This window comes from Drosophila bipectinata, chromosome XL (assembly GCF_030179905.1).
Source record: "Drosophila bipectinata strain 14024-0381.07 chromosome XL, DbipHiC1v2, whole genome shotgun sequence".
Classification (NCBI taxonomy): domain Eukaryota; kingdom Metazoa; phylum Arthropoda; class Insecta; order Diptera; family Drosophilidae; genus Drosophila; species Drosophila bipectinata.
In genome coordinates, this window is record NC_091734.1 from 13,498,784 (window position 1) to 13,525,537 (window position 26,754).

The 26,754-nt window shown below is 38.5% G+C and overlaps 2 protein-coding genes and 1 long non-coding RNA gene across 3 annotated transcripts; 1 reads left to right on the top strand and 2 right to left on the bottom strand.

Annotated features, from left to right (window-relative positions):
* Nucleotides 1-690: 690 nt before the first annotated feature.
* On the bottom strand, nt 691-1,605 carry LOC108124105 (uncharacterized). Its single transcript, XM_017239646.3, has 2 exons — nt 1,316-1,605; nt 691-1,244 (listed from the first exon to the last, which is right to left on the bottom strand). Exons 1-2 carry the CDS (start codon nt 1,433-1,435, stop codon nt 1,017-1,019), a joined length of 348 nt encoding a protein of 115 aa, XP_017095135.1. The 5' UTR covers nt 1,436-1,605; the 3' UTR covers nt 691-1,016.
* Nucleotides 1,606-3,746: 2,141 nt separating this feature from the next.
* Nucleotides 3,747-5,486, bottom strand: LOC108124028 (T-cell activation inhibitor, mitochondrial). Its single transcript, XM_017239508.3, has one exon. The coding sequence runs from the start codon at nt 5,336-5,338 to the stop codon at nt 3,923-3,925; it is 1,416 nt and encodes a 471-aa protein (XP_017094997.3). The 5' UTR covers nt 5,339-5,486; the 3' UTR covers nt 3,747-3,922.
* Nucleotides 5,487-25,011: 19,525 nt separating this feature from the next.
* LOC138926708 (uncharacterized) lies at nt 25,012-26,193 on the top strand. The gene is made up of 2 exons (XR_011443321.1): nt 25,012-25,109; nt 25,941-26,193. It is a non-coding gene; the product is annotated as an uncharacterized lncRNA (long non-coding RNA).
* The last annotated feature ends 561 nt before the right edge of the window (nt 26,194-26,754 follow it).

Consider the following 26,754-nt stretch of genomic DNA (forward strand, 5'->3'; position numbering starts at 1 on the left):
TATTCAGAATGACACTCAACAAGATTGTCATGGGTTTGAGTTAGGGTTTCGTGCCTGAGAGCCAGATAGCCAGAGGGGTTGGGTGTTCCCTTGTAATACAATATGCATGACATTCGACCAAAAGAAACACCACCATTACCAACACTACCACCACTCTCTCTAGTCCACCACCCCATTTAAATTGTTTGCCAATGGGTGGAATCCTTGAATCAAAAATGTAAAAAAGGACACGATAGCTGGACAGCTTTGAATGTGGGGTCAGATGATGATGATGATGATGATGAGATGGCTGCAAATTAGATTACAAATGCTGACGATGATGATTTTAATGATGGTGCAAATCAGCCACACATGGGAGTAGTACCCCAGGACCATATTTTAACCCAAAAAACCCAACAACTTACCCCTAACATACATACATCTAGTCTCCATGGAATTTTCAATTCTGAGGTTGATATTCGGAGAATATTTGACACTTGATATTCCAGTTGAATGAACATATATAATATCCCTTATTTGACAATTAAAATATTTAAATTTTTTTATTCAAATGAGAAAACAAAGGAACCCATTAAGCATGACATGATAAAATAATGCAAAATATTTTAGAAGCCAATTCTTGATTCTTGTTCTCTAAGGCTCTATATGATAACCCTTCCCCCCCCCCCCAAAATAAAAACCACTAATATATAATATTTTTGTTGTATGAGGACCAGGCTATATATTCAAAATGTATATGAAAATGTAAAACCTGGCAGAGAATTACATTTATAGAAACAATGCCCTTTTGCGGTTACTGGTCCAGTTCTATACGGAATTTGGATATCATTGCGAGAATTTGTAGCAAGCTTGGTGCCTGGACTTCAGGATTACTCCTCCTCGGCTAGCTATGCATCTTGACTATCCTAAGTATTATTTTTGATCTTCAAACAAAAAAAAACATAACGAAACGATTTAACAATTGAACTGGAACATTAGAGCTATCCGATTGGCTCTGGAAGATTGGATGGCATCTCCTATTTCTCCGGGAGGCGCCACCAGTAGAAGGCACGTCCAAAGTAACCCAATTTGGTCATCTTGGTGGACTGGGCACTATCCTTGGTATTGATCTCAATTGTTGTCTTGGGTCCAGTCTTGACCTTATCAGCGTTAGCACCTCCTAATCCAGCATTGATGTTCTTCTCCTGCTGGTTGGTGGTCTTCTTGCCAGCATTATCGGACCATGGAAGGTAGCGGTTTCCAGCCTATAGTGTAGGGGGATGGCATTATATAGAGACCTCTGATAAGAGATCTGTGGTTTGTTGGTAACCCATACCTGAATCCAGGGGAAGCCCCATTTGGAGGGATCACGTAGGGTGGTTACATCTCCAATCTGGAGAGCACGACCAGCATCACGAACTTGCTTCAACCACTGCGATATCTTAGCTTTAGCCATTATCTTTTCAGTCACTTGATTTAACTTTGAATATTATTTAGTGTTATTAAAATATTTTTATTTTCAAATTTCAGATTTTCAATTTTCGTTTTTTGAATCAAAAAGTTTCAGATCTTATTGTGATGAGCCAAATAAATATGTAACTTCTAGTTGTGAAGGAAATATGAAACTGAGGCTCTACTCCAGGGGGTTCGAACTAACACACTTTGACAGTTCTACCAAATCGAGTCATGGATTGCTTGATTTACAAAATATTATTTAAATATATTCCTGCGTAGAGTACTTGAAAATTTATTATTAGATCGTAATGCCTCCATCCAGTGGACACGTGTGGGTCTTAAAGTTGTCGGGGGAAAGGTTGATAGGTTGATGGGTGAGTGGGTGAATGGGTGGATTGGATGGATTGGGTGGTTGGGTTGACAATGTCTGTGCCATGAAAACGGGGCCAAAGGAAAGTAAAGAAAAAGAGCAAACATAAGGCCGAAGGATAAGCAACACCAGACAAACTTCACCGGCTTTCCGTTTCGAGTTCCGGGTTCACCATTCATCCTTCCCCATACATACTATATGTACATCCCCCTATTCCTGGACATCTCCCAACACCCCCTCCCCCAACTCCCATTCCCATCCGGACATTGATGGAGCGAAGCCATGGAACATTAGCTAAATCTTACAGAAAATTTCGCACTAGACCGGGCGATGGGAAAGGAGGCCAGGCCAGGCCAGGAGGCCCATCCACCATGCCCGTTTATGGGGTTGTTCGAGGGAACACTTACAACCAGAACAGTGAGGGTCGCGAACACTTGAAGAAAACAAGATTATTCATATTTTATGAGGATTTTAATTGATTTAATAGGATGCGATGGATTTTGAATAAAATTCTTAGCCAGTGGAGGTTCTTGGTGGGCTTTTCAAGGTGTTTGGATAAAGGGGAGTACTCTTTTTTGGCTTACAAATTTTATAGTCCAGTTTTTAATCTTTGAATTAGAGAAAATTATTAAAATAATGAACCTACTATACTGGTAAGTGGTTTAAAAGACTTTTTCTTGTCTTAGGGTACCGGAATTCCCTTTTCAAGACTATAAAGTCATTATCATTATCATTATTTCTTTTGATAAACCCCTAAATTTCTCATTATAAACAAATATAACTCTTAAAACTTAAATAATAGAGTTTTAAACTCTTAAATTATAAAAAATTATACAAATAATAAAACTACTTAACTATAAAATTGTTTAAAAAGAGCTTTTTCTTGGTTTAGGATACTAGAACTCTGGTTTCCTAATATTCTTCCATTTACAACACTACAAATTAATTATATTTTAATATAAACCGTTCAATAATAATCATTATAAACCAATTTTTTGGCTTACAAATTTTATAATCTTTTTTTTAACTCTTAAATTACAGAAAACTATAAAAACAATAACCTACTTTACTTGAAAAATAGCCTTTTTTTTTGTCTTAAGCTACCAGAATTTCCTTTACAACATCATAATGATATAATATTTTATTATAAAGCCCTCAATGAACCAATTTTTGACTCTCAACCCTTACAATCTAGTTCTAAACTCTTCATTAATATAATAATTATAATAATTTAAAATAATAAAACTACAATACTAATAAAGTTCTTAAATAAAAAGAGCCTTTTTTCTTGCCCTAGGCTACAAGAATTTCCTTATAAAACCCTTCAAATTACTCATTTTAAACCAACTTTTGGCCTTAAAATGAAATAATCTAGTTTTTAACTCTTAAATTATAAAAAATAATATCCTACTTTACTGGTAAATGTCCTAAAAAGATCTTTATTACTTTTTAGGCTTCAATAATTCACAATTGTTTCGGTTCTAATATTTTTCTTTCATTTCCAACACTATAAAATTATTAAATTTTATTAAGAATCTTAATATTTTTTCTCTCTGCAAGTATTATGGTGGTTGGAGTCGACTAGTGTCAACAGAAGTCGTATAAGGACACACGTTCAACCCCAGGACGAAAGCCACTGGATCGCCTTCACAGGAAAATCCCAGTCATCCAGACAAGAGTTGCGAACTTTGGTTCGTCTCATCCCCATCCTCATCCTCATGAGAAAGGAATCCTTCAAACAAAAATGTTAGACCCCCTTCCAAAAACTACATATATTGAAAAAAAAGCCCAGACATTTATTTGTTATTTATTTTTTTGTCTATTTTTATTTTGTAAATAAGAATAAACAGGATGAAGCCAATATAGCAAGTGTTTTCCTAATTCAAAAAAATAAACAACCTCCAAACTGAAATCAAGAATGTAAACAAAAATAATCAAGAAATAATAATCAAATATTGCCCATAGAAAAGTGAGCACATTTTGTATTTCAAATGATAATCCAGGTATATCCAAAAAATACATGCAAATTAGCCGAAATTCTATTAATTAATTATCTTATTCCTTTTTTTGTTTTGCAAAATATTTTTTGGAATTTTCGGTACTGAGGCCTGGAAGCTATTAAAATTCCAGCTTGGACTTGTGGAAGTCCCAGGGAATGCATATGATACCATCGGTGGGCACGGACCAATAGTTAGTCACATGGAGGCTGAGACCAGGAGAGGACCTGATGCCGCTCTGGAGGAGATTCTGCAGCGTAATTATCATTTTGTCCGGTGTCACCGAATCATCCTTGCTGAGGCGCTGCAGTTGCAGTTCGTCGAGGCATTGGCGCCACAGCAGCTGCTCCACCTGACTGTCGTGGTGGTAGCGTCTAACTCTCATGCTGGCCACCTCCAGGTTGCGGCAGATGAAGTCCACCAGATCCGGACCCGGGCAGGATGAGGGGGCCAGGAACAGGCCCGTATGGCTAACTTTGGGTGACTCGCTTTCCGGGACAACGGCCAGCCGGTGGTGCTGCAGGGTCTTGGGCAGATCGTCCACACTCTCGGCCAGCTTCAGGTGCTCGCTGACCGCCCGGATCACCCGTTTCAGGCGCTCGGCATAGGCCCGAGCATCGGAGCCCGGATCCATGGACTGTCGCCGGGCGATCTGTATGCCCAGCAGGACGGCGGACAGGGCCCGTTCGTAGAGCGGCACCAGCTTCAGCTGCTCCTCGTGGACTGGCATCTCGGCGAGGAACTCACGCCACCCATCGCAGGCGTCTCCGGAAAAGAGCATCACATCGCCCTCCAGACTAATGCCCGTGTACGGGGCAAAGACGACGACGCGATCCCGGAGGGGATTCTCCTTCTGGGTGTCCATTACGTCCTGCAGGTCCCACAGGCAGTTGCGATAGCATTGCAAGTTGCAACCACAATCATACCGAATGCTCCGGATGCCCCGTCTCTTGATCAGATCTCGTTCCAGGTCGTTGACACTGGAGCGCACAGTGGCCAGATCGTCGGGCTCCGTGCGAGCCAGAGCCTGACGCATCCATGCATCCAGGGAGAGCTCTTTCAAAGGATCCCCCTTGGGTGGTCCTCGAAGATCTCGACCCGGTGTCTGAAGACCTCCAATCTTCGACTCTTTATTGCTTTCGGGTTGAAGTAAGTTACACGATTTCAGGATACCACGAATGACGGCCCTGGGATCTAGCAGATTGCGGTCCACCTGCACCCTCACCAGACGACTCATCACCGGGCCCTCCAACGGCCCACCCTCACCGGCCGTCGGCATGTAGAACTCCAACTGGCCGTCGGGGGGCAGACAGCTACCCGAATGTCCTGTCAAGGACTCCAGATGGGAGCTGAGAAGACGCAGCGACTCCTCGTTGATGCGTTTCTCGGCCGGCCGTTGGGTTTGGCGATTCGGTTGGATGGCCAAGTAGAAGGGACGCAGAGCCGCCACCAGATCCGTGCTCAACAGTCGTCGGACTGGACAACTGGAGCCGCCGGCCACCCAAGAGTAAGCCATTTTCACGTTGAAGAACCTCATTTCGATGAAAATTGGAGAATCGGAAAATTTTAATCAAATTTTGCTTCGAATTTTGGAAATGATTGAAATTCAACTCGAAGAAACTAAACGACAAATTTTTACACAAATAGCTTCCAGTGTTGGTGAAGTCACTTTATAAAATGATTTATTTTCTTTTCTTTTTTTTTGACATCAAAATCAGAACAATATGTATCTAAAGCTATAACATATTCATAAACAATCATCCATATAGTTGTAATTTTTATATTTTCCCAAAAACACAAAAGAACTGTTGCCTCAAGTGGTGGCACACTCTGTGTTCCTCTGTGGTTATTCATGTGTGAATCAAAATATATATATATACATACATACGAGAAATAGAGGCAATCCCAGAGGACACATAAACTTCAACCCCTCCTCCCCATAGTCAGGACCAGTGCCAACCCTCATTTCCTACAATATTCAGAATAAACTACAATAATTTAAAAACACCCAAGCTCACTTCACTTCAAAACTCAAAGGTAAATACTTAGCTCAAAAATTAACCCTAAAAGTCAACTATATAATTGCTCTTTTTATTATTAAATATTTACAAGAGCTTTTTTTTTAATATTTAACTGAAAAGTGTTGTTTATAATTGATTTCTTTCAGTGAATTCTATTTAAAATAAATGTACCTCTTTAAAATAATATTAATTTTTTTTTAGTACAGATTCTATTAAACTTTTAATGTAATTTATTAACCCATTAAGTGCCAAAGGGTTATTCAAAAGGGTGGGTGGGTGAGTAAATGTTTGTTTTGATTGCTTTTCGGTTAACCCTTAAATGCCAGAGTTTAAAGGGGTTAATACCTACATGATGATTTTAATCAGATAATATCAGATAATAGAACAATGTATTTAATTGCTAAAGGAGCTTAAATAGTTTCATAGATAAACGCCTCGTTACGCACATCCTGGCTTGGGGTCCTTGCTGATTTTGTTAATCCTTTGGCCATCATTGGCCCTAATCCCTATTTAACACTTTGTGCTCCACAAACATAAACTGTCATCAACTGTCGCCAAATCAGGTCATGGACCCTCTTGACGATTTTTCTTTTATTTTATTTATTTTTTTTTGGTATTTTGTCTGCCTTTTTTTTTTTTATCCCCAACAGTTTTCACAAAAATTGTGGAACATTCCGGCAAATCAGATCATTGCCCCGCATTTTGTTATATTTTTTTTTTTTGGTGGCGGCGGGGGGAGGGGTGTTGGGGTTCATGGCTCATTCGCACGGAGAAGGATGTCGGTGCCAAGCGGTTCAACTACCCGCAAAAGGACCCGCACAGGGTCATCACATCTTCGGCCGCTGCTCCTTGTGTATTTTTGGTCCACCCTTCATGATGAGTCTTTCGGTGGTTGCACTGCAAAAAAAATATGGGTGCTTATTTTTATCTTAAATTTGAATGCAGATTAAGAAAGGATAAATAAACTTATCTTTTGAGGTATATCTTTTGGGGATTGGAGTAATATTGTCAGAGATATAACCTTCGCAAGGTGAGGTATTTGAAGTTCCTTGGTTTTTCGTATTTTTTTGAAGGGGGTCCTCTGGAAAATATTAAAAAAATAGGATGTGAGATTTTGTTACTATATTTTAATGCAGATTGATGGAGAATGAATCTAGGAATCTTTTAAGGTGTTCCTCTCAAGAATCGGACTGGAATTGGCCAAGATATACACTTCGCAAGGTGTTAGAAGTACGCTCCTCATGATTTCCTCAATTTTCGAAAGGGGTCTCCTAGAAAATTTTTGAAAAATCGGATGAAAATTTTTATTACTAGGTTTAAATGCAGATATATAGAGAATGAATCCATAAATCTTTCAAGGTATTCCGCTTAAAGATCGGTCCAGTATTAACCGAGATATCGGCTTTCGAAAGAAGTCATTTGTCATAGTCCATGCCTCATACTACTCACTTTATTTTTAAGAAGGACCTCCCTTAAATTAATTTCTTGGCTTTAATTTTAAATAAAGAGTTTGTTTAAAATACTCCCTAAATCACTCCCTAACCTCCCACTAGCCCCCTTAATTTTTTTTGCAGTGTGGAAAAGTGCGTAAGCAGAGGAAAATTTCCTTTTGGCTTGGGTTTCGCTTTTCTCCTTTTGCTCCTTTATTTTTTTTTTTTTTTTTTGTTTTGTGGCGAGTGGAAAGTTTCTCATTTTCCCACAGCAGATGTTCATCTGTGTGTGGCAGTGTGTGTGTGTGTGTGTATGTGAGTGTCTTTTGTGTAAGTGTCTGTGGGTTTGTCCTGGTGCTCTTTAAAAATTTCGCCCCTTGGCTTTGTATCGGTGTGTGCCGGCTGACCGGCTTTGTCAGAGTATTTGTATCTGTATCTGTATCTGTGTGTGTGTGTGTGTGTGAATGTATCTGAGTATCTCTTTCTGCAGAAACTTGGAACCTGCAGCGTGTGTTACGCCGCCACTGCCACCGCCGCCGCCTGTTACCCTTCTCGTACAACTCTCGTATCCTCTCGTCCTTCGTCCTTTCTGTCTGTACTGTTCCCTTAACTGTCTGTCTATACCTTTAGATATATATATATATATATATATATATATATCTGTATCTGTATCTGTGTGTAAACCTATATAGGGGCGCCCTGTGTGTACTACTTGTAATACCCCCACCAACCGCTCTGTCCTGTCCATCAACAGGATTCGATTTATGGGTGTGTGTGTGTAGGTTACGCATCCTCGGCATCCTCAAAGGTTCATTATCGAATGCCAGGAAGCTCTATTTCATTCCCAAACATCCCAAACAGACATTACACAATTATTAATTTAACGTCTTAAAGTCAAAGATTTAAAATTTATTAAAAAATACAAAAAGTTGAAAACTTAAGCCATTCAATTATGCGGAAAGTTAACGAATGAATAGTCTAAACTGGAGAAAGTTTAGAGTTTGGCAAGTTTATTGGAGGGATGGTGGATTGGAGGGGGGGAGTTACCAAGGATATAATATAAAAAAAAGTTTAATTGAACCTTTTGGCATGCACCTGTCCTTGGTTTTTATATTATAAGTAAGTATATCTACAGACTGTAGGTCTGTAGAGGATATTAAATGATAGAAGCTCCTAATTGAGTTGCTACTAAAAAAGACAGTGTCCGTGTGTCCGCTTGTCCGCCTAACTATTTTATTTATTTTTTTAATCTTTAAAGTTTAAACTAATAGTTTCCCACTCATACAACATTTTAAGCTTATTTGTTAACCAATTTCTAGAGTTAACCTCCAATTAGTAAAGTTCCTTTGTCCGTGTGTCCGTCTGTCCGCTTGTCCGTATCTATACTAACCTCAAACTCAGTCCTTTTATCTGAAAAATTATCTGAAATTTTCTCTTAATTCCCCCCCCCCATATATACCAGTAATAAACCTTGATATCAACTCTACTTAAATTACAGGGGCGTATACCCCAATAGGAAGTGCCCCCAAAGATGATAATTACAGGACCCTTACAGAACACAACCCCCGAAAATCCCCAACGATTGGTATCGAAATCCTCCATATATGGATGGATACCTAAGGTGAGGGTGTGTGTGTGTGTGTGTGTGTCGCCCCATCCGACAGACGGATAAATAAACAAATTCAGCTTTATCTTCAATAAGAACAAGGAAAACAGAGTTCCCCCGTTGAGGTTCTTCGCTTTGATATTTAACAATCTTTGAACAGCTGAAAGACGAGAACAAAAACACCATCCCAACCCAACCAACCAACCAGCCAGCCAGCCAGCCTTCCAGCCTCTCAATGGATACACACACTCGGCACGGCACGGCACGGCACGTATGCCGCCTCAGATACAAATGTACCTACATATCTACATAATATCTTTGTAAAGCGTATATAGTACCAATGCCTGTGCCAGTGCCTGTGCCTGGGCCTGTGCCTGGGTCTGGGTCTGGACTGTGTATGTTTGCAGACAAAGGCCAACAAGTTGCCATGGGAGTTGCCACCAAAAAATCTTTCGTTTGCACTCCGAGCAACAAGGAGCTCAACAAGGAATAGCCATAAAAATCAACAAGAGTAACGAGAAAAAGTGGTACAGTGAAGCCTAATAGGGGAGGGAACTAGTAGAGAGTAAACTTACCTAGTTATGAAAAGGATAAACCAACTATAACATATACTTTTATAGCAAAATTCTGTTTAAATCTTAAAATTTAAAACAAAAAAATTATTTTCCTCTGAAGAATTCGAACTTGTCACTAAATACCTTTCTAAAAATACTCTTCTTACAAAAAACCCCCTTTTGATAGAGCAGGGACTTAGGGGAGAGTAAACAAGTCTAGTTATGAAAAGGATAAACCAACTATATAACATTTATACCAAAATTCTGTTTAAATCTTTATTAAAATTTTAAACAAAAAAATTATTTTCCTCTGAAGATTTCGAACTTTTCACTAAGTGTCTTTCTAAAAATACTCTTCTTACAAAAAACCCCCTTCTAAAAATTAGGTCAACAACCAAAATTAAACACACATTCCTTGTATACTTAACATATATCTTAGATCAACACATTTTAGAAACAATTGTATCAACAAATTTTGATTTCTTAAGCTTATTTCAAGTTCAAATACAACCTGGTATGTCTACTTTATCCAATCTTGACTATGGGTTGGAAAAAAGAACAAAAAAAAAGACTGTTTGAAGTAAAACAGTTAAGAGCCGGAATAGGCAGTAGAGCTCACACATGTGACAAGGCCAATAATCCCCATAATCTTTTAGTTTTCAAAAGGATAAGGTTGTCCTTATCCATCGGATTGGTTTCCCAAAAAAGGCAAATATTCAGAGAAGGATCAAGTACTTCCCCCCATACCTATATTTTATGAAAAATATTCAAATAGAGTTTAAAAAACTGATTTTTGAAAAAGTTTAGAAAGTCTCTGTCCTTTTTTTCAACAAGTTAGGAACCAGAGTCTTGGAAAGGGGACCTAGAAAGAGAGGGTAATACATCATATGAAAGGGATGGGATGGGCACTTCTGGGTGGGAAAATGAAAATGGAAATGGGAGGGAAAGTGCTTCCATATTGACAGACTGCCTGACATTTGTAGCGCGCTGCTTTACTTCTTTCTTCCTTTTTGTCGGCTTTTCATTTTGTTTTTCATTATTTCGGCTCGTTTTTTCGGTTTTTTTTTTTGTAAATAAAATAGATGAAAATCAATTTGACGTGTCTGGAATTTTGGTTTGGGTCTCGAGAACTCGTTTTTCTGAAGGAAACCCAAAAGAATAGGGGGTAGGATTTACCAATTAGTAAGTAGGGGATAAGGTAAATAGTGTAGCAGATACAGTTTATAGTGTAGGGGATAAGATATTGGGGGATATGTAGGGGATAAGGTTTTATAATGTATAGAATAGGGTATTAAAGAAGTGTAGGGGATAAGGTATGTATAATATATATGCTATATAGTGTAGGGGATAAGATTTTGTAATGTATAGGATAAGGTATGTAAGAAGTGTAGGGGATAATGTATATTTTGTAGGGGATAAAGTTAATGGTATAGCGGATGGAGTTAATAATGTATGGGATGAGATATGTAGGTAGTGTAGGGGATAGTATAGGGTAGGGGGAGATAATATAATCTAGGAGAAAGTTATGTAGAAAGTGTAGAGGATAAGGTATGGATGCAGAATATGGTATATAGTGTAGGGGATACGGTATATAGAAAGTGTAGGGGATAAGATTTTGTAGTGTAGAGGATAAGGTATAAGGATAAGGTAGAGTATAAGGTATTAAGTGTAGAGGATACGGTACCAAAATATAGGGAATGAGACATAGTTTTAAGGGGATAAAGTTATAGGTATAGGGAATGGAGTTTATAGAGTAGGTAACGTAGTATAGGGTATTTAGAAGAAGATAATAGACTTGAAAGTTGAATAGACAACATTATAAAAAGTAGGGGATAAGAACTAAAAGGAAGGGATTATAAATATAGTGTACGCACTACAGAATAGAGAGTAGGGGCTTCGAAATAGGGAGTAGGAACTAAAAAAAATAGGGAGGTAGGGGCTACATAATCGGTAGTAGTCTACGTACTACAGAATAGAGAGTAGGGGCTTCGAAATAGGGAGGTAGGGGCTTCGAAATAGGGAGGTAGGGGCTACATAATCGGGAGTAGTCTACGTACTACAGAATAGAGAGTAGGGGCTTCGACATAAGGAGTAGGAAATACAAAAATAGGAAGTAAGGGCTACCAAACCTGGAGTAGGGTCTACAAAATAGGGGCCACTGGGTAATGGGTATGGAAATTTTGTTAAATAAACACAAAACCCGATGCATAAACAGGGAATTGTGGATGAATTTGGTTAAGGGACTTATCGAATTTGTCGCTACCACCGGCATTTTAAGGGTGGCAGTAATTACATCAATCTTTTTACCATTTCAATTTTTGAAAACAAATCGAGCCACTCGACACAACACGGTCATAACAACAACAACAACGCAACACCACCGACCGACCCCCCCTCAGGGGATAAACCAAAGAGAAAAGAATGGGAAGAAAGGCAGGCAAAGGAAGGGACGACAAAAAAAAAAGGCAGTAAGTAGTAAAAGAAATGAGGCGAAAGAAAATGAATATGAATGACGAGGAAACGGGAGGGAAAACACGATTTCAAGATGGATCCATCCGTCAGATTCAATTTGTTAAACCCTCCCCCCCTCCCACGGAACAATGAGATACGAAATATGCATACGCCCCCAGAATCCCAAAATTTCCGCATTTCGTCCATTACATTTGCATACGCCTGTCCCAGATCATCCTAAAGCTTAATAGGTCGCATAGGCTCTGAATTTCTAATCGCACTTTTATTTTTGGAGTCTGCAAGAAATTACAGAATAATGGGGAATAAAGTTGAGGCCTTGGGGTGTGGTTAGGACTTGAGATATAAGACATTCCCCTTCATAATCCGACTGATATTACCTAAGATAGAGGCTCTATATGGTGTCAGGAGTCAGATTTCAACGATTTCGCCATTTTTTGAAGGGGACCCCCTAGAAAATTTTGAAAAAATCGGATCTGAAATTTTGTTTCTAGGTTTTTATGCAGATTGACGGAAAATGAATCTATAATTCGTTTAAGGTATTCCTCTCCAGAATCGGACTGGAATTGGCCAGATATACACTTCCCAAGGTGTCCAAAGTACGCTCCTCCTGATTTCCGATTTTTGGAAGGGGTCCCCTTGGAAAATTTTAAAAAAATCGGATCTGAAATTTTGTTTCTAGGTTTTGATGCAGATTTGTGGAGAATGAATCTAGAATTCGTTTGGGGTATTCCTCTCCAGAATCGGACTGGAATTGGCCAAGATATTCACTTCCCAAGACGCCAAAAGTACGCTCCTCATGATTTCCCTATTTTTTAAAGAGGACCCCCTAGAAAATTTTGAAAAAATCGGATCTGAAATTTTGTTTCTAGGTTTTGATGCAGATTGACGGAAAATGAATCTATAATTCGTTTAAGGTATTCCTCTCCAGAATCGGACTGGAATTGGCCAAGATATACACTTCCCACGATAGCAAAAGTGCGCTCCTCTTGATTTGCCCATTTTCTGAAGGGGACTCCCTGGAAAATTTTGAAAAAATCGGATTGGAAATCGGATTTGTTTCCAGGTTTTGATGCAGATTGGCGGAGAATGAATCTAGAATTCGATTGAGGTATTCCTTTTAAGAATCGGACTAAAATTGGCCAATATATTCACTTCCCAAGGTGTCCAAAGTACGCTCCTCCTGATTTCCCCATTTTTTGAAGAGTGTCCCCAAGAAAATTTTGAAAAAATCGGATTGGAAATCGGATTTATTTCCAGGTTTTGATGCAGATTGATGGAGAATGAATCTAGAAATCGTTCGAGGTATTCCTCTCGAGAACCAGCTAAAAATGGTCCAAGTTGTGGTCTCGACAAGGTGCCACGCTTTCGTTCGAAATGATTAATTCATAAAAGTTACGTCAAAGGTCTATTAGGTGATTGTTTCTGTCGAAAGGCAAAGCCTGGGGGTCTGGGGGTATGGGGGTCTGGGCCCCGGAGAACGGTTAACCCGATGAGTATGTCTCATTAGGCAGGGCAATAAGCGATTTTTGCTGAATCATTCGGGTAATTAACCGATTAAGTCCGCCCACTAAGGCGATGTTGATTCGATTGGCTCCCATACCGGTTCGCATACAAACTGCATTCATTTGCAGGCACTTATCCGAATCCTAATCGCATTACCGGAGGGATCAAATCGAATCGGAATCGTTTATCGATGACACAAATGATGTCTAATCGAATCAATTTGCCGCTAACCCATATATGTATATTTTCTACCTAAAAGAGTGTTTTTTTTTTATCTCGCTACCAAGCGACAGATACACATGCTGCGTTACAGATGCAGATACAGATACAGGGATACAGATACAGATACAGAGATACGGATGTGTGTTAGGGATGTAGATGTAGATGTATATGAATGAGAGTGTATATGTATGTGTATGTATGAGATGACAATGCCCTCCTGGAACGTTTTGCCGCCACCGCTTGTCACTCAAAATGGAAAAACCTGGCAAAAGCCGGCAAGGGAAAAATGGGAAAAAGTAGGGAGGAAAAACAAGGGATACGACATTGCCCTACCCCGCCAAGCAGCCACCAAAACCTCATCATAAACATCATCATCATCATCAAGAAAAAGTCATGGTCTTTTTTTCTTAAAAAATCTGATGAGAACACCTGGATAACCAGGAATCTAGTAAACTAAAATAATATAATTCCAACAAAATTAAATGATTTAAATGTAAATATATCCATATATATTTGTTTAAGGATTATGAAAATTAAATTCCACCCCTCAGGATCCCTTGTGTTTTTGGGCTTACAACAAATTATAACACCCCCCATATTTGGTTTTATTTTTAACCCTCCTTCTTATTGAAATTTAAATGGTTGTAAATTAATAATAATTGTACTTAAAGTATCTTGGCCAAAAACATGCAACAATATTCATGCCACATTCCCGGTGGCACGATGGAAAAATTTTTCCATAAACAGATTGGTTACCGCGAATATTAGATCAATTAAAATGCTTTTAAACAATCGGGATGTGGAGTATGGATCCCGTGCCCCATTTCCATCCCCCCACCCCCCTTTCATGGTATCATTTTTCCAACAGTACACACACATACATATATACATATAGTTGTAGTAGTAATACCCATCCAGAGTACAACGGGACGCACTTAAACTAATTAAGCCCGTGATTGCCAGGCAACCGCCAGTAAGCGCAAAAAATAACCCATGGGTGGGGGGGAGGAAAAACTATTTATAGAGGGGGGGTATGGAGGTATGGGGGGTCTTGCACCATTAAAGATGAGTCTATGAATGTTTCAGAAAAATGTTACTCAACAAGGTTTTTTATTAAAATTATTAATGGTGTTTTAGTATCAAATATTTGAAAGTTATTCAATGGGAAAGCTATTTCCTTGTAACATAACTGCAGTTTTTTGTACTTTGCAATACTGGTTTTGAAAAATTATAGCTTTTAAACACTAAATACTAGTTTTAATACTATTTTGGTTTTTATTTATAGTTGTTTTAGATTTAAATTATTCATAATTTTTAGCCTCAAATATTTAAAACCTATTCTTTGGATAGAAATCTTTCATATAACCCAACTGTTGATAGTTTTTTTCTCTACTTTGCAATACTGGTTTTGAATAATTATAGCTTTTAAACACTAAACACCACCTAGTATGATATTTCGGTTTCTATTTATATAGATTTTATATTAAAATTGTTAATAATTTTGAGCCACAGATATTTAAAACCCATTCTTTTGTAAGGCAACTTCCATATAACCTAACTTTTGGCAGTTTTTTTCTATTTTGCAATACTGGTTTTGAATAATTATAGCTTTTAAACACTAAACAATATTTTTTTATTCCATTTAAGCCCCGTTTAAGCCCCACACATATTAAAACATTTTTTTTATTGAATAGTATTAATTTTTTTTAAATCGTTTATTTTTTGTGTCCCCCCCCCCTTTTTTTATAATCTCAAAAATAAAGAGTACCTTGTAGAAGGGATGTAACAAGCCCTTAAATGATTTTGCATTTAAAATCCATCACCGGAAAATAACAACAACAACAACAACAGCAACAAAAATGCTTTTGGTCCCCTTAGTACTTCCTTCTTCTTCTTCCTCATCTGCTTCCCTTGTTCTTGTTCTTTGGCATTCTTCTTCTTGTTCTTGCCATCCACTTTGCCGCCCCTTTCACCGCCTTTCGCCATCAGCCGCCTTTCTCCCCTTCTGTTGCTGGATTCTCAATTCTCATGTTTTATGTTTTTTTTTTTTTTTTTTTCTCAGCGGGGGTCGACTTGCATCGAATCGGGGAATTGGGAATCGAAAATGGAGAGTGGAGAGTGAGAGAGAGGGTTTGTTTGCTGTCCACTGTGTGTGTGTGTGTGTGTGTGTGTATTAGTGTTTGTTGGCAAAAAGGGGGTTTTAAGAAGGAGGTTGGGGATTTTGGGGTGGTTGGCTTAAAATTGTAACGCTTCCTCCTCCCCCTGATGATGATGCGATTGGAGTGCCAAAAAATCAACACATACTTGTAAAAAGATTCCAACTTATGAGATAATAAGAAGAGATTTTTAAAATCAATTTATAAAAATAATGTATCTTAAAGTATGTATGTATTTCCATGGGAACAACCAAAAAAAAAAATACCAAAAAGTGATTTTCAATTAACAAATCACACGCAGAGTAAATGATTTCATCAAAAGCGATAAGGCAATGGGAATAAAAGTGCGTTTTTCCACATTAATTGGTTTTCGAGGAACACGACGAGCCGACATGTACGGCCCGCGAAGGGGGAGGGGGAGCGACGGCGGCAACGGCAGGGCGCTGAGTGAAGCAACCCCCCAATGACATTTTTTTTGTGTGTTTCCATCACTCTGGTGGCTGAGAGGCTGCAACAGCAGCTGTATGAATTTTTAACAGCTGATAGCATACCAAAATTTATGATGACGTCGCTCACACCAAACAAAAACCAAACAAACACACACGCTATACCAATCTCAGATACTTTACACGCTCTTGCTCTCTCTTTGTTTATTTGCTTTGCTTGGCTCTCTTTTGAGTGCTTGAGCGCTCTTCGAGGTGGCTTCGAGGGGGATCGCTTGGCACTTCCGAGTGAGCGAGAGAGCGCTAGAGCCGTTTGGGGAGCCGTTGATCTTGGCAGCCGATAAGTAACAGTTGTTGCCCCTTTTTGGCTCCTTTTTCTACCTACCCCCCCTCCCATCCCTCTTGGTGTTTGGTTCTTGAACTGATAACAGCTGACGATCGTGTGTGTGTGAGTGTGTGTGTGTATCTGTGTGAGGCTACCTGTGATTGTGATTGACTTGTGATGCGAACAGCTGCACATGCAAGAGATACACGACAAAGATGAGGACAAGAAGGAGGAGAAGGAGAAGGGGGCCAGGCAACATGCGGAGAGGTCAATGCCAACAGATCCTGACAACGAGTCCTGTTTCTTTTTTTTTTTTGAGGTTAAACAAGGTCTTGCTTATAAGCAAGTCCTAACTGATCTAATCATGTCCTAACTTGTAAAACCATCTAATTTAATCAAAAACAGTTAACATTCCACCCCCACCCCTCCTCCTTGACTTATAATGCGAAAAACTCGACCATATTTGATGGCTTACCGTAACCGATACACCCCCTCGGCGTTGCCAAGCTCGAAAAGTGAGAAAAAGGAAACCCTCTTTTTTTTTTTTGGCATAATCCCTGCTTAATTGCTGGCCGCTTTCGAGACATAACCGAGTGACAACCCTGCCACAAAAACGCATTCAGTTTCTAGTACAAAATTCCATTCACCTCCCCCCCTTCCCCCCACCTTCCAAAAACGCCCCGCCCTAGCGTCGTACCCCTGTAACCGCCATCCAATTCCCCTGGGGGTAGCCCTCCCCCTTCCCCCTCTACCACTCCACTGTCGTCGCTTGTTTTGTTTGCCTGTGCCTTTGGCCCTTTATTTTATTGCCTCTCGTCGTGGCTGCCAAACGGATACACACACACACACACACAAACACAGATACACGGAGCTAGCACAGAGACCTAAGAGAGGTAGAGATGGTATGGAAAGAGGCGTCGGGAGAAGGGGAGACGGAGGTGGTCGGGCTAAAGAGATACAGAGAAAACGTTGATTATTAATTATGAGACACTATGGCCGATAACTGTGGGGTTTGTCGACATTTTTATTGTTTTTGTTGGCTATTTACATATTCTATTATTTACTTAAAACACCTAAATAATCCCCAAAATATAATGCCAAAATATTGTTAAATAAACAGGATTAAAGGACCCCAAAAAGGTTAAAATACATACAACAAAAAATTTTAAAGTTTTAGCCAAAAAAAAAAAAAAAGAAACCTTAGAAAGTATCTTTGAATTACAGGAGCTAGTGGGCATTCACCTGACAATTTCCTAGTCTTATGGATTAGGCCTAGAGTAACCCAATACCAAAAGGCAGACAAGAGGAAGCACTAACAAAGCAAAAACAAAAAAAACAAACAATGCAAAACAAGAAAGGAGCGCGCAAAATCCATTTCAGTTGTACAACTTCAGTTTTATTTTATTTTTAGGGATGGGGGAAGGGGGGGCAGCTAGGTGATGACACAGCAGAAGACACATATGGGCCTTGAGGGGGAGAAGGGGTGGATATTCATTGCACTCCCAAAACAAAACACAGGCAAAGGCACAAAGATACAAAGATACAAGATACAAAGACAGAGCGACGACGACGCCAAGCTCAAGCAACATTTGATTGTCGGCCATGCACAGAAAACCAGTATAATTGCACAAACACACACACACACACACATAGGCCGAGAAAAACACGCGAGCACAAACACAGATATAAAAACCAGAGGCCAAATAATTAGAAACATTTAAATAAGAATTAGATTATCTAATTATCCAAGTTTATAATCATGTCTTGTCCTACCTAATCATGTCATAACTTGTCATAGATTGTCCCACAAAAACAGTCATCTAATTGAATAAAAATAGCAGCTAGCACTATAGTTTCCCCCACCACTGTTTTGGCCATGCCTGGCGTGTATTTTCCCAAGTGAAGGGCGCTGTGCTCTCTTTTCTTTTTATTCATGTTTTCAATATTTTTATTATTATCCAAATAAATAAGCCATAATCGAATATTAAGCTAAAAAAAAGACAATCAAAATACATGCTGTTTTTTTTATATTATTATTATTTATTTATTTATTTATTATTATTATTTTGTTTGTGTGTTGACCTCGCGTTCTCTCTTTGGCAATGCCCTCGTGTACTCTTTTGGGCTTCCGCCCTTGCCTGGTGCGTGGTGCTAAGAGAGTGAGACAGAGAGAGAGAGAGAGAGCGAAAGAGAGGCGGCGCATTGACTTGTGGGACACGGGCTGAGACGCCAGCAGAGACGCCGGCGTCGTTATTGTTGCGCGGCCGTTTAACTTTGCGTATTTGTGTTTGCATGTGTTTGCTTGAGTGTGTGTGTGTTTGTGTTTGTGTGTGTGTGCCATGGTCTCATTTCAAGATAATCGTCACACGAATGAGTTGCCCGCTCTTCTGCTCTCCGTCTTCTGGTGGCCCCTTCTTGTTATTGTAATTTAGCGGTTGGCTTTGTTTTTGTTGCTTTTGTTGTCATAGTTTAGTTTAGTTTAGTTTTTTTTTTCCTTTCTTTCTTTCCTGCTGCCGCTTAATGTTATTAGTTTTGTGTTTTTTTTTTCTACTTCTTCTTCTTCTCGCTGTTTGCTTTTATTGAAATTGTATTTAATTGCGTGTGTGTCAACAGGTTTTGACCCAAATGCAAAAAAAAAAACAAAAAAAAAAAAAATGAAAAGGAGCCACCACTTGAATGGGGAAATACAGAAAAAAATGCTAAATATACTTAAAGCGGAAAACAAAGAAATTATACAAGAAATGCATTTAATTTGAAAACAAAGGAAATATGTACATTCAAAAATGAAGGTAAACTTTAAAACTAAAAAAAAAAATGTGAAATATTTAAAATAATTTTTCCCATGACCAGATTTGTTTGCTTTTGAAATTATGAAGATTTTCCAAAGCCAAAGCCAAAAACTTGACTTTTAGAAAATCCCAAAAGCAAAGACAAATAAACACAAACACACACGCTTATACCAAAAGAGAGAGGGGCTAAGAGATATTTCAAAAATCTTAAAGATTTTACAGGAAATTTAAATAAAAATTTTAAATAAAAAAAAAAACAAAAACAATTATAATGTTACGTTGCTCATCTGCTACTGCGCTGCTACTGCGCTGCCCATTTCGTTGTCTTGGCTGAACTTCCGGCATTTTCTTGCTCATCATGAGTACACCTCATTGTTGTTATTTTTGTTGTTATTTTTTTTTGTTATTTTTGTTGTTATATTGTTATTGTTAACACGACACGTAGTAGTAACTGCAACAACAAAGTTTGAAATGCGTTTTTGCGCAAAAACCTGTTAGGAATTCAACCAAAGAGTATACGGGGGGAACGAAGCCAAAAACGGAGACGCAAGGAGAGGAGAGGGAAATGGCAAATTAAGGAAAATGAGAAACATAATTAGAGGCAAATACTAATCATAGTAAAAAAAACAATAACAAAACAAAAAGTATCTATCAGATACAAAGTATCTGACCCAAAAGTATCTTGTAGATATCATTATTCCCACTTTATTTTCCATGTAGAACGAAAATATGCCAAGAATTCTTCTAATGGAGAACAAGAAAAAAACCAAAAAGGAGTTTGAGGCAAAAAGGGAGACCCATAGCATAGAGAGGAGGGTGGGGTGGTGTGGTGCAGGGGAGCAGGGCAGTGGGAAACAAATAAAAATCAGTCGAATAACGCATTTAAAGACACTCCAAAAAGCTAAAACAGAAGACCATAAAATGTTTTCTTCACGGCCCTAAAAAAAACTGGTAGGGGGGAGGGGTTGGAGGGGGGGAATAGCTGTCGAAAAGGGCAAAGTGAATAAAAAAAAAAAAAAAAAAGAGAAGTAGACGATAAAGAAGGGCGGGGGGCAAACAGCATTTCGTGTTACAGTTTCAATTTAAAAGGAAAAACGTTTCCCACACGCACAACCTCAAACATACGCACACAAACATATGGACATATATACACACATACATACATACATACAAACGCACTGAACGGCAGCCAAGCGGCTTCATCATCAATTTCTAAATGCAAAACCGCAATAAAAAAAAAGGCTACATGGACATGGGTAAAAACTGCGGACCAAATAGAAGAGGAGGGGGGGTAAAGGGAATAACAAAAATAAATAAACTAAAAAAATAAAAAAAAAAACCTTATTAAAACAAATAACTTTAACCATTTAAATCATGTTTTATATATCATTTAAAAATATTTAATATAACCATGTAGGGTATCACCAAGTCGCCTTGATGTACCCTACACTTTGAGCTCCAAAATCGAAGCCGACAAACTTGTGTCGCGTGAACGAGAAAGAGCCAGAAGGTGAGAGCAGTAAGCCACACAGCAGCGTGAGAGCGCCAAATGTTGCGCTCTGTTTCAGCTCCCCCCCCCCCCCTTCCCCCAACCTGAGCAAGCAAGAGAGTCCGAATCAGAAGAGGATGGGTGTGGGGGTGGGGGTGGTGTGTGTGGGGGGTAACAGCCAAGCAACAGCAACAACGATAAGAGTGAAATAGTGAGAGTGAAATAGTAAGTAGTAGGGGGAGAGGGTCAAAGTGGGAGTGTCAGGCGTCGCGCGTGTGCGTATCTGTATGTGTATGTGTATATGTGTGAGTGCGTGTGTATTTACTTTGCAAAATAACCACCCAACTAAGATGGTTGACAAGATAATTGTTGCCCTCTGTCTGTCCCCCAACCCAACCAAGCTACTTGAAAGAGATATACATATAGAGAGAGAGAGAGAGAGTTCGGAAATGGGAAAATGCCAGATATTAGATTTCACCAGAAACTGCAAGGGCTAGGCTACCCTATCTCAGTCTCCAAATGAACTGTAATTATGTAATAGATTAGCCTTTGCTCGGCCAGTGTTTGGCCTTTTTTGCAATTATAATTCTCAACTGGAGAGTTGCTTAATGGGGGGACATGATTTTTGGACTCATCGGCCGTGTCATCGTGGCACCTGTGTCTTTTTTTTTCTGTTTTGACTCAGCACTTTAAACTCAATGTCAGATAGATATTCATTTAAAACTCTCGCAAACAAACAATAAATATATACATATATATTTTGTGGGGCATTAGCCTCTAGATATTTGTTTGATATGCGCTTTAAAGGTTGGCATTATTCAAGGTTGTGTTTATTTCAGCCGCAAAAATTATTTGGGGCATTGTCCGCTCGCGACCATGATAGGTCCGTTCGCTCTCTCTATCTACATAGGTACTGCCTCTCTCTTACTGCCTCTCTTCCTGTCTTATCGCCGGGATAGATAACGTCAAGTTACGGGTTATTATACCATTATCATCATATATTATAACATAGTAAGCATGTTATAACTTTATACAAATTTATTGGCTTTTATTGGCTTTTGTCTCTTTTTTTTATATTTATTTTTTCTCGGGAATAAATGATCTTTTAAAAGGATATTAATAATCTTTTTTTTTTCTCAGATCTTCAGACTTGCTCATCAATCAAGCGCTTTGAATTGGATCGGATCGCTTTGAATGCTACAACAACAACAACAACAACAAGAAGAAACTTCATACATACATATATCCCATACTGTATCTCAACCCTCAGTTTCGATTTCAGTTTTTTTTTTGTTTTTTGGTGTTTTTTTTTTGTGGTCTTCTCCAGACGTCCAGACAATTTCATCAATGTCTTTGCCCGCCACCGTAAATGCTAAAGATACAAATGTATCTACAGCTGCGGTTGAGTTACTAGCGAGGGGATTTGAAAAATTCTTAGGTTTAAGGAAAGTTATACTTAAAGTTAATGGTATTATGAGGTTATATAGAGCTAGTATACCATAGATCTTGAGATATAGATAGTTATAGATGTAGATTTTAACTATAGAGCATCATTTTAATCAATTATATATTTGGTACTCAAGATATAGATAGTTATAGTTCCAGATCTCTTTCCCATGAAACTTTTGGTGTTTTTTCTGGACTTCCCAGAACTATAGCCTCTATATTTTCCTTTCAAATAAGCACAATTACATACTATATGTATATTAATAGTAAAAACTATCTTCTAGGTAGTTCCAGTTTGGCTTTCACCGTAAATCCCCCTTCTGTCAATCCAAAAATTCCCCCGAAATACGAGAATATGTTTGTAAGTCGTTCAAATTTACTTTACGGATACGTATTTTTTTTTTTTCTCATTTTTTTTTTCTTTTTTTTTTAGATCGTAGCCGTAGCATACATTTTCAATGTCACGTATTGCCGTTCAATTTTTGTTGTCAGCTCTGTAACCCCACACACAGATACAAACACACACACGCACACACACAGAAAGTGACTGACAGACAGACGGTGTGGGGGGTGGGGGCTGTGAGAAGATTAAAGAGGTAGGGTGGGTGGGGAGAGCGCGCGTCGGGTCGCGTCGCATCGCGTCGTCGTCTTCATCATCAACTTAATTATTAAATTAAATGCGCTAAATGGCAGCACACGCAAGTGCCAATAAAACAAAATACGAAAAATGGAGAGTGATGATGAAGCGAGAAGTTAACAAACCAAAAAAAACAACAACAAGCAACATAAAGGGGAGCAAGAGGGGGAACCACAACCTTGTCCGTTAAGAGGTCGGCCGACTGCCGGCAACGTCACAGCTCCCTCTCCCCCCCCCTCCCACTCTGGATTCTCTTCTAATAAATATATTCGTACTCTTAAATCATGACTTTTAATTGAAAACAATTCAAAAAAGGGCAGTTTATCTCGAGGCGGTTAATGATGCCTATTACTGAATTAAATACCTTCATTAAACGGAGTATGTTAACGGCTGTATTTTTGGACCACCTGCTTGACTTTTTTTGTTTCCCACCCCCTGCGCTGCGCCCATCCGAACAATTCTGAACAGAACCCTTGGCAAATCAAATAAAATTCTCCGCCACTCTCACTCTTGTGCTCTTTTTTTTTTGTTTTGCTTTTGTTGTTTTTGAATTTTGTTTTTGCGCGCTCTCTTTTGAATGACTATGCGCGCTGACTACTTCTCTTTCATTCTTCTCTTCTCGTGACTCTCCAAAGCCATAGACGACGTGTTTCGTTCCGTTCAATTTTCTTGGCTTGGCTTTTGAGTGACTGACTTCTTGCCATCTTCAATGCTTTTTTATGGCTTTTATGGCCATAAAGTCGATGCCGCAGCCGAAGCTGAAGCTCAAGTCGCCTTTTGCCCGCCAGCTGTTGTTGGCCAAAAGCAACAACAACAACAACAACAACAACAGTAATGAGAGTGGCTAAATGGCAACATATGCATGGAGTTACATACAAAATGTACTTACAAGCCTTCAGTTTGAATGCAAGCCTACACAAACACACTCACACACACACAAACAATCACGCACAAGCGTATGTATACATTTATATTTATTATAGTGCTCAGCACAGGTATGTTGGTCGAAAGAGCGTGAAGGTGAGAAGGGGGAATGAGAAACAGAAACCGAAAAAAAAAAAACCAAACGTAAAAAGCGCGCGCGAATACAGGTCGACGCTCGTTTTTCTTTGTTGTTACCATTTTTCTTATGATTTTCGGAAATACCAATTCTCTCTCCTTATCAATATAATCAAAATAGAGCACTCTTTATACTTTTAAGAGAAAAAAAAAGCAAAACATGGTAATTAGCACAGATCTGGTTTGGTAGTAATTATGTTAGCCAAATGCTAATGATTACTTTACGTCTCTTTTTTTCCGCCTCACAAATGATGTCAGATTTTCTTTTATGCTCTCCTTCCACTCTTCTTCTTCTGTGTTTTTGCCATTTTTCTAAGCGTGTCACCTGCTGTGACGTCACAAATTTCTTATCAATAGGTTCAAAACCCAGCTGTCGTAGACTAATGAAATTTTTTTTGTTTTTGCTTTTTATTTTTTTGCTGTTTTGAAAAACAGAGACAAGCAAAGACAAATAAAATAAAATTGTGGGACAACAGGTTTGAACTATGTACGCAAACGGAGCAAAAAAAAAAAAATAAAATTACAATAACAGAAGCCACCGCGACATTAAAGCCGACAGAGACGCCTCCAGCGACGCCGACAGCGGTGATAACAACAAAAACAAGAGAAGCAACGAAGCATCGGTAAAAGCCAGTCGTAAAACCACACAAATACACACACACACAAACACACATAGATACAAATATAAATGAAAATGGAAATCATTTCATAGAGTCGTCAGTGTGTAGTTGAAAGATTCGGAATTATTCCGCCAAACGTAAACAAACTTGACACTCAAGTGGAGCATTCAGTTAACAGAAAATAGAACCCAGCCACGCTAATACATTGTGTACACCCTTAACAAAAAAAAAAAAAACGTCTATAATTAGCCAAAAAAAAGAAACCACAATCAGCGGAAACCAAAGTCCACGGGCTTCTAAAAAAAATAATAAAAAAAAACGTAAAGAGAGAAAAGCAAACGAAACGAAGCGAAATTAAACCTTGAACCATATTTGGCATGTTGTTGGGTTTATCGCTATGGATTGGTTTCTCATAAACATTTCCAAAACAATAAAAAAAAAATAATATTAAACAACAGAAATAATAATAATAAAAAAAAAAAGGAGAAGAAACTCGTGTTCGCCTACGTCTTACTATAAATTAGGAACACAATTTGGTAAATCAGCGACCTCATTATGAATGGATTTTAACCAGTTCAGAATCATACGCAAGCACGATTTGTATCTCATAGATACTAGCTACGTAGCTTCCAGCTAGCAAGAAAACAAATATTTCTTCAAAAAGCATGCTTTTCGAGATAAAAATCAACATTTTATACTCTACAGCTCATCATTTTGATTATTTGGCGAGATTTTATAGTTAAATGGAGTAAAAAGCATGCTTTTTCCACTGCATATCCACAAAAAAAGCATAAATTGCAACACAAACCTTGAAAAAGCATGCTTTTTGAGCTAAAGACTAGCTCATGATTCCCGTTAGTTCATCAATTTCATCATTTTGTAGGACTTTATAAGGAAATAAACTAGAAAGCATGCTTTTTTTAATGCATATTCACAAAAAAGCAGAAATTTCAACATACGCCCTAAAAAAGCATGCTTTTTGAGCTAAATACTAGCTCCTAATACCCCTTAGTTCATCATTGAGATTACTTTGTAGGACTGCAATAATAACTAAACTAAAAAGCATGCTTTTACCAATGCTCATCCACAAAAAGGCATATATTGCAACATAAACCTTGAAAAGCATGCTTTTATGACTTTTTATGTCTTCTATAGAGGTTTGCTTAGTTTTTTTGCAATGCAAACGGGCTCTAACCCAATATTATGATCTTGAAAAAGCATAAATACAACCCGCATTATTAACCCAACATTACAGGCATATAGAAATATATCTCACAAATCAAAATTGGAAATCAAAACGTGCCAAAGCAAAACAAAGCAATGGCATTACCGAGTGCATTACTGCATCTACATATAGTATCTTTCAGATACAGATGCGGGCCAGCATAAGCACACACACACATACATATATACATATAGACGCCGCTTGGAGGAGGGAGACTTGACAATACGTCGGGGCGATTATGCGATAAGTTAGGTGAACGAGCAAGCGAGCTAGTAGATACAAATGCGAGTGAGATGTGAGATACAATGAGCCAAGCGGATCGGATCGGATCGGATCGTTCTCTTCGAAACGTGAAACGAAACGGAACCAACAAAAAAAAAAAACAAAAACAAAAACCATACATACGTTGTAGATACGTAGATACTTATATGAGAAACCTCTCTTCTTTTGCTCGCAAATGCAAGCCACGACTTGGAGTGATTTTGAATTTGTATTTTGTATTTTGTATTTGTCGGATCCGATCGCTCAGACCAGGCCAGACCAGACCAGACCAGGCCAAAATCAAATGACGTACAAGACGGGCTAAGAAGAAGAATGCCCTTGGGCCACACTCAGTTATTGTTGTTGCTTTTTGAGGTTTTTTTGGTAGCTGAATATTTGAAGGCTTTTGAGGTTATTATGCTGCAATGTACTGTCGTTTCGACCACAAGATACACATACATATATATTTTAACCACAAACGAAGCAAAACAAAATGAAAAACCAACTTTTGCGGTTTGAAGAAATAATAAAATTTAAAAAAAAATGTCTGTTTGTTTCCAAACATATCACCCAGTGTGTGAAAACAGAGTTTTAATCAGAGTATCCCTCTCTGATATGCTATCTAGATCTTTTTAAAAAGCATGCTTTTCGATCTGAAGGCCCCGGCAGCTCAAAAACTTAATTATTAGCTGCAA

What these genes read in the sequence shown, in the direction of transcription:
- LOC108124028 (XM_017239508.3), bottom strand. Translation starts at nt 5,338, where the DNA reads ATGAGGTTCTTCAACGTGAAAATGGCTTACTCTTGGGTGGCCGGCGGC.
- LOC108124105 (XM_017239646.3), bottom strand. Translation starts at nt 1,435, where the DNA reads ATGGCTAAAGCTAAGATATCGCAGTGGTTGAAGCAAGTTCGTGATGCT. An exon ending in GGGGCTTCCCCTGGATTCAG is followed by an intron (nt 1,245 to 1,315) that starts GTATGGGTTACC and finishes CCTACACTATAG; the next exon opens with GCTGGAAACCGCTACCTTCC.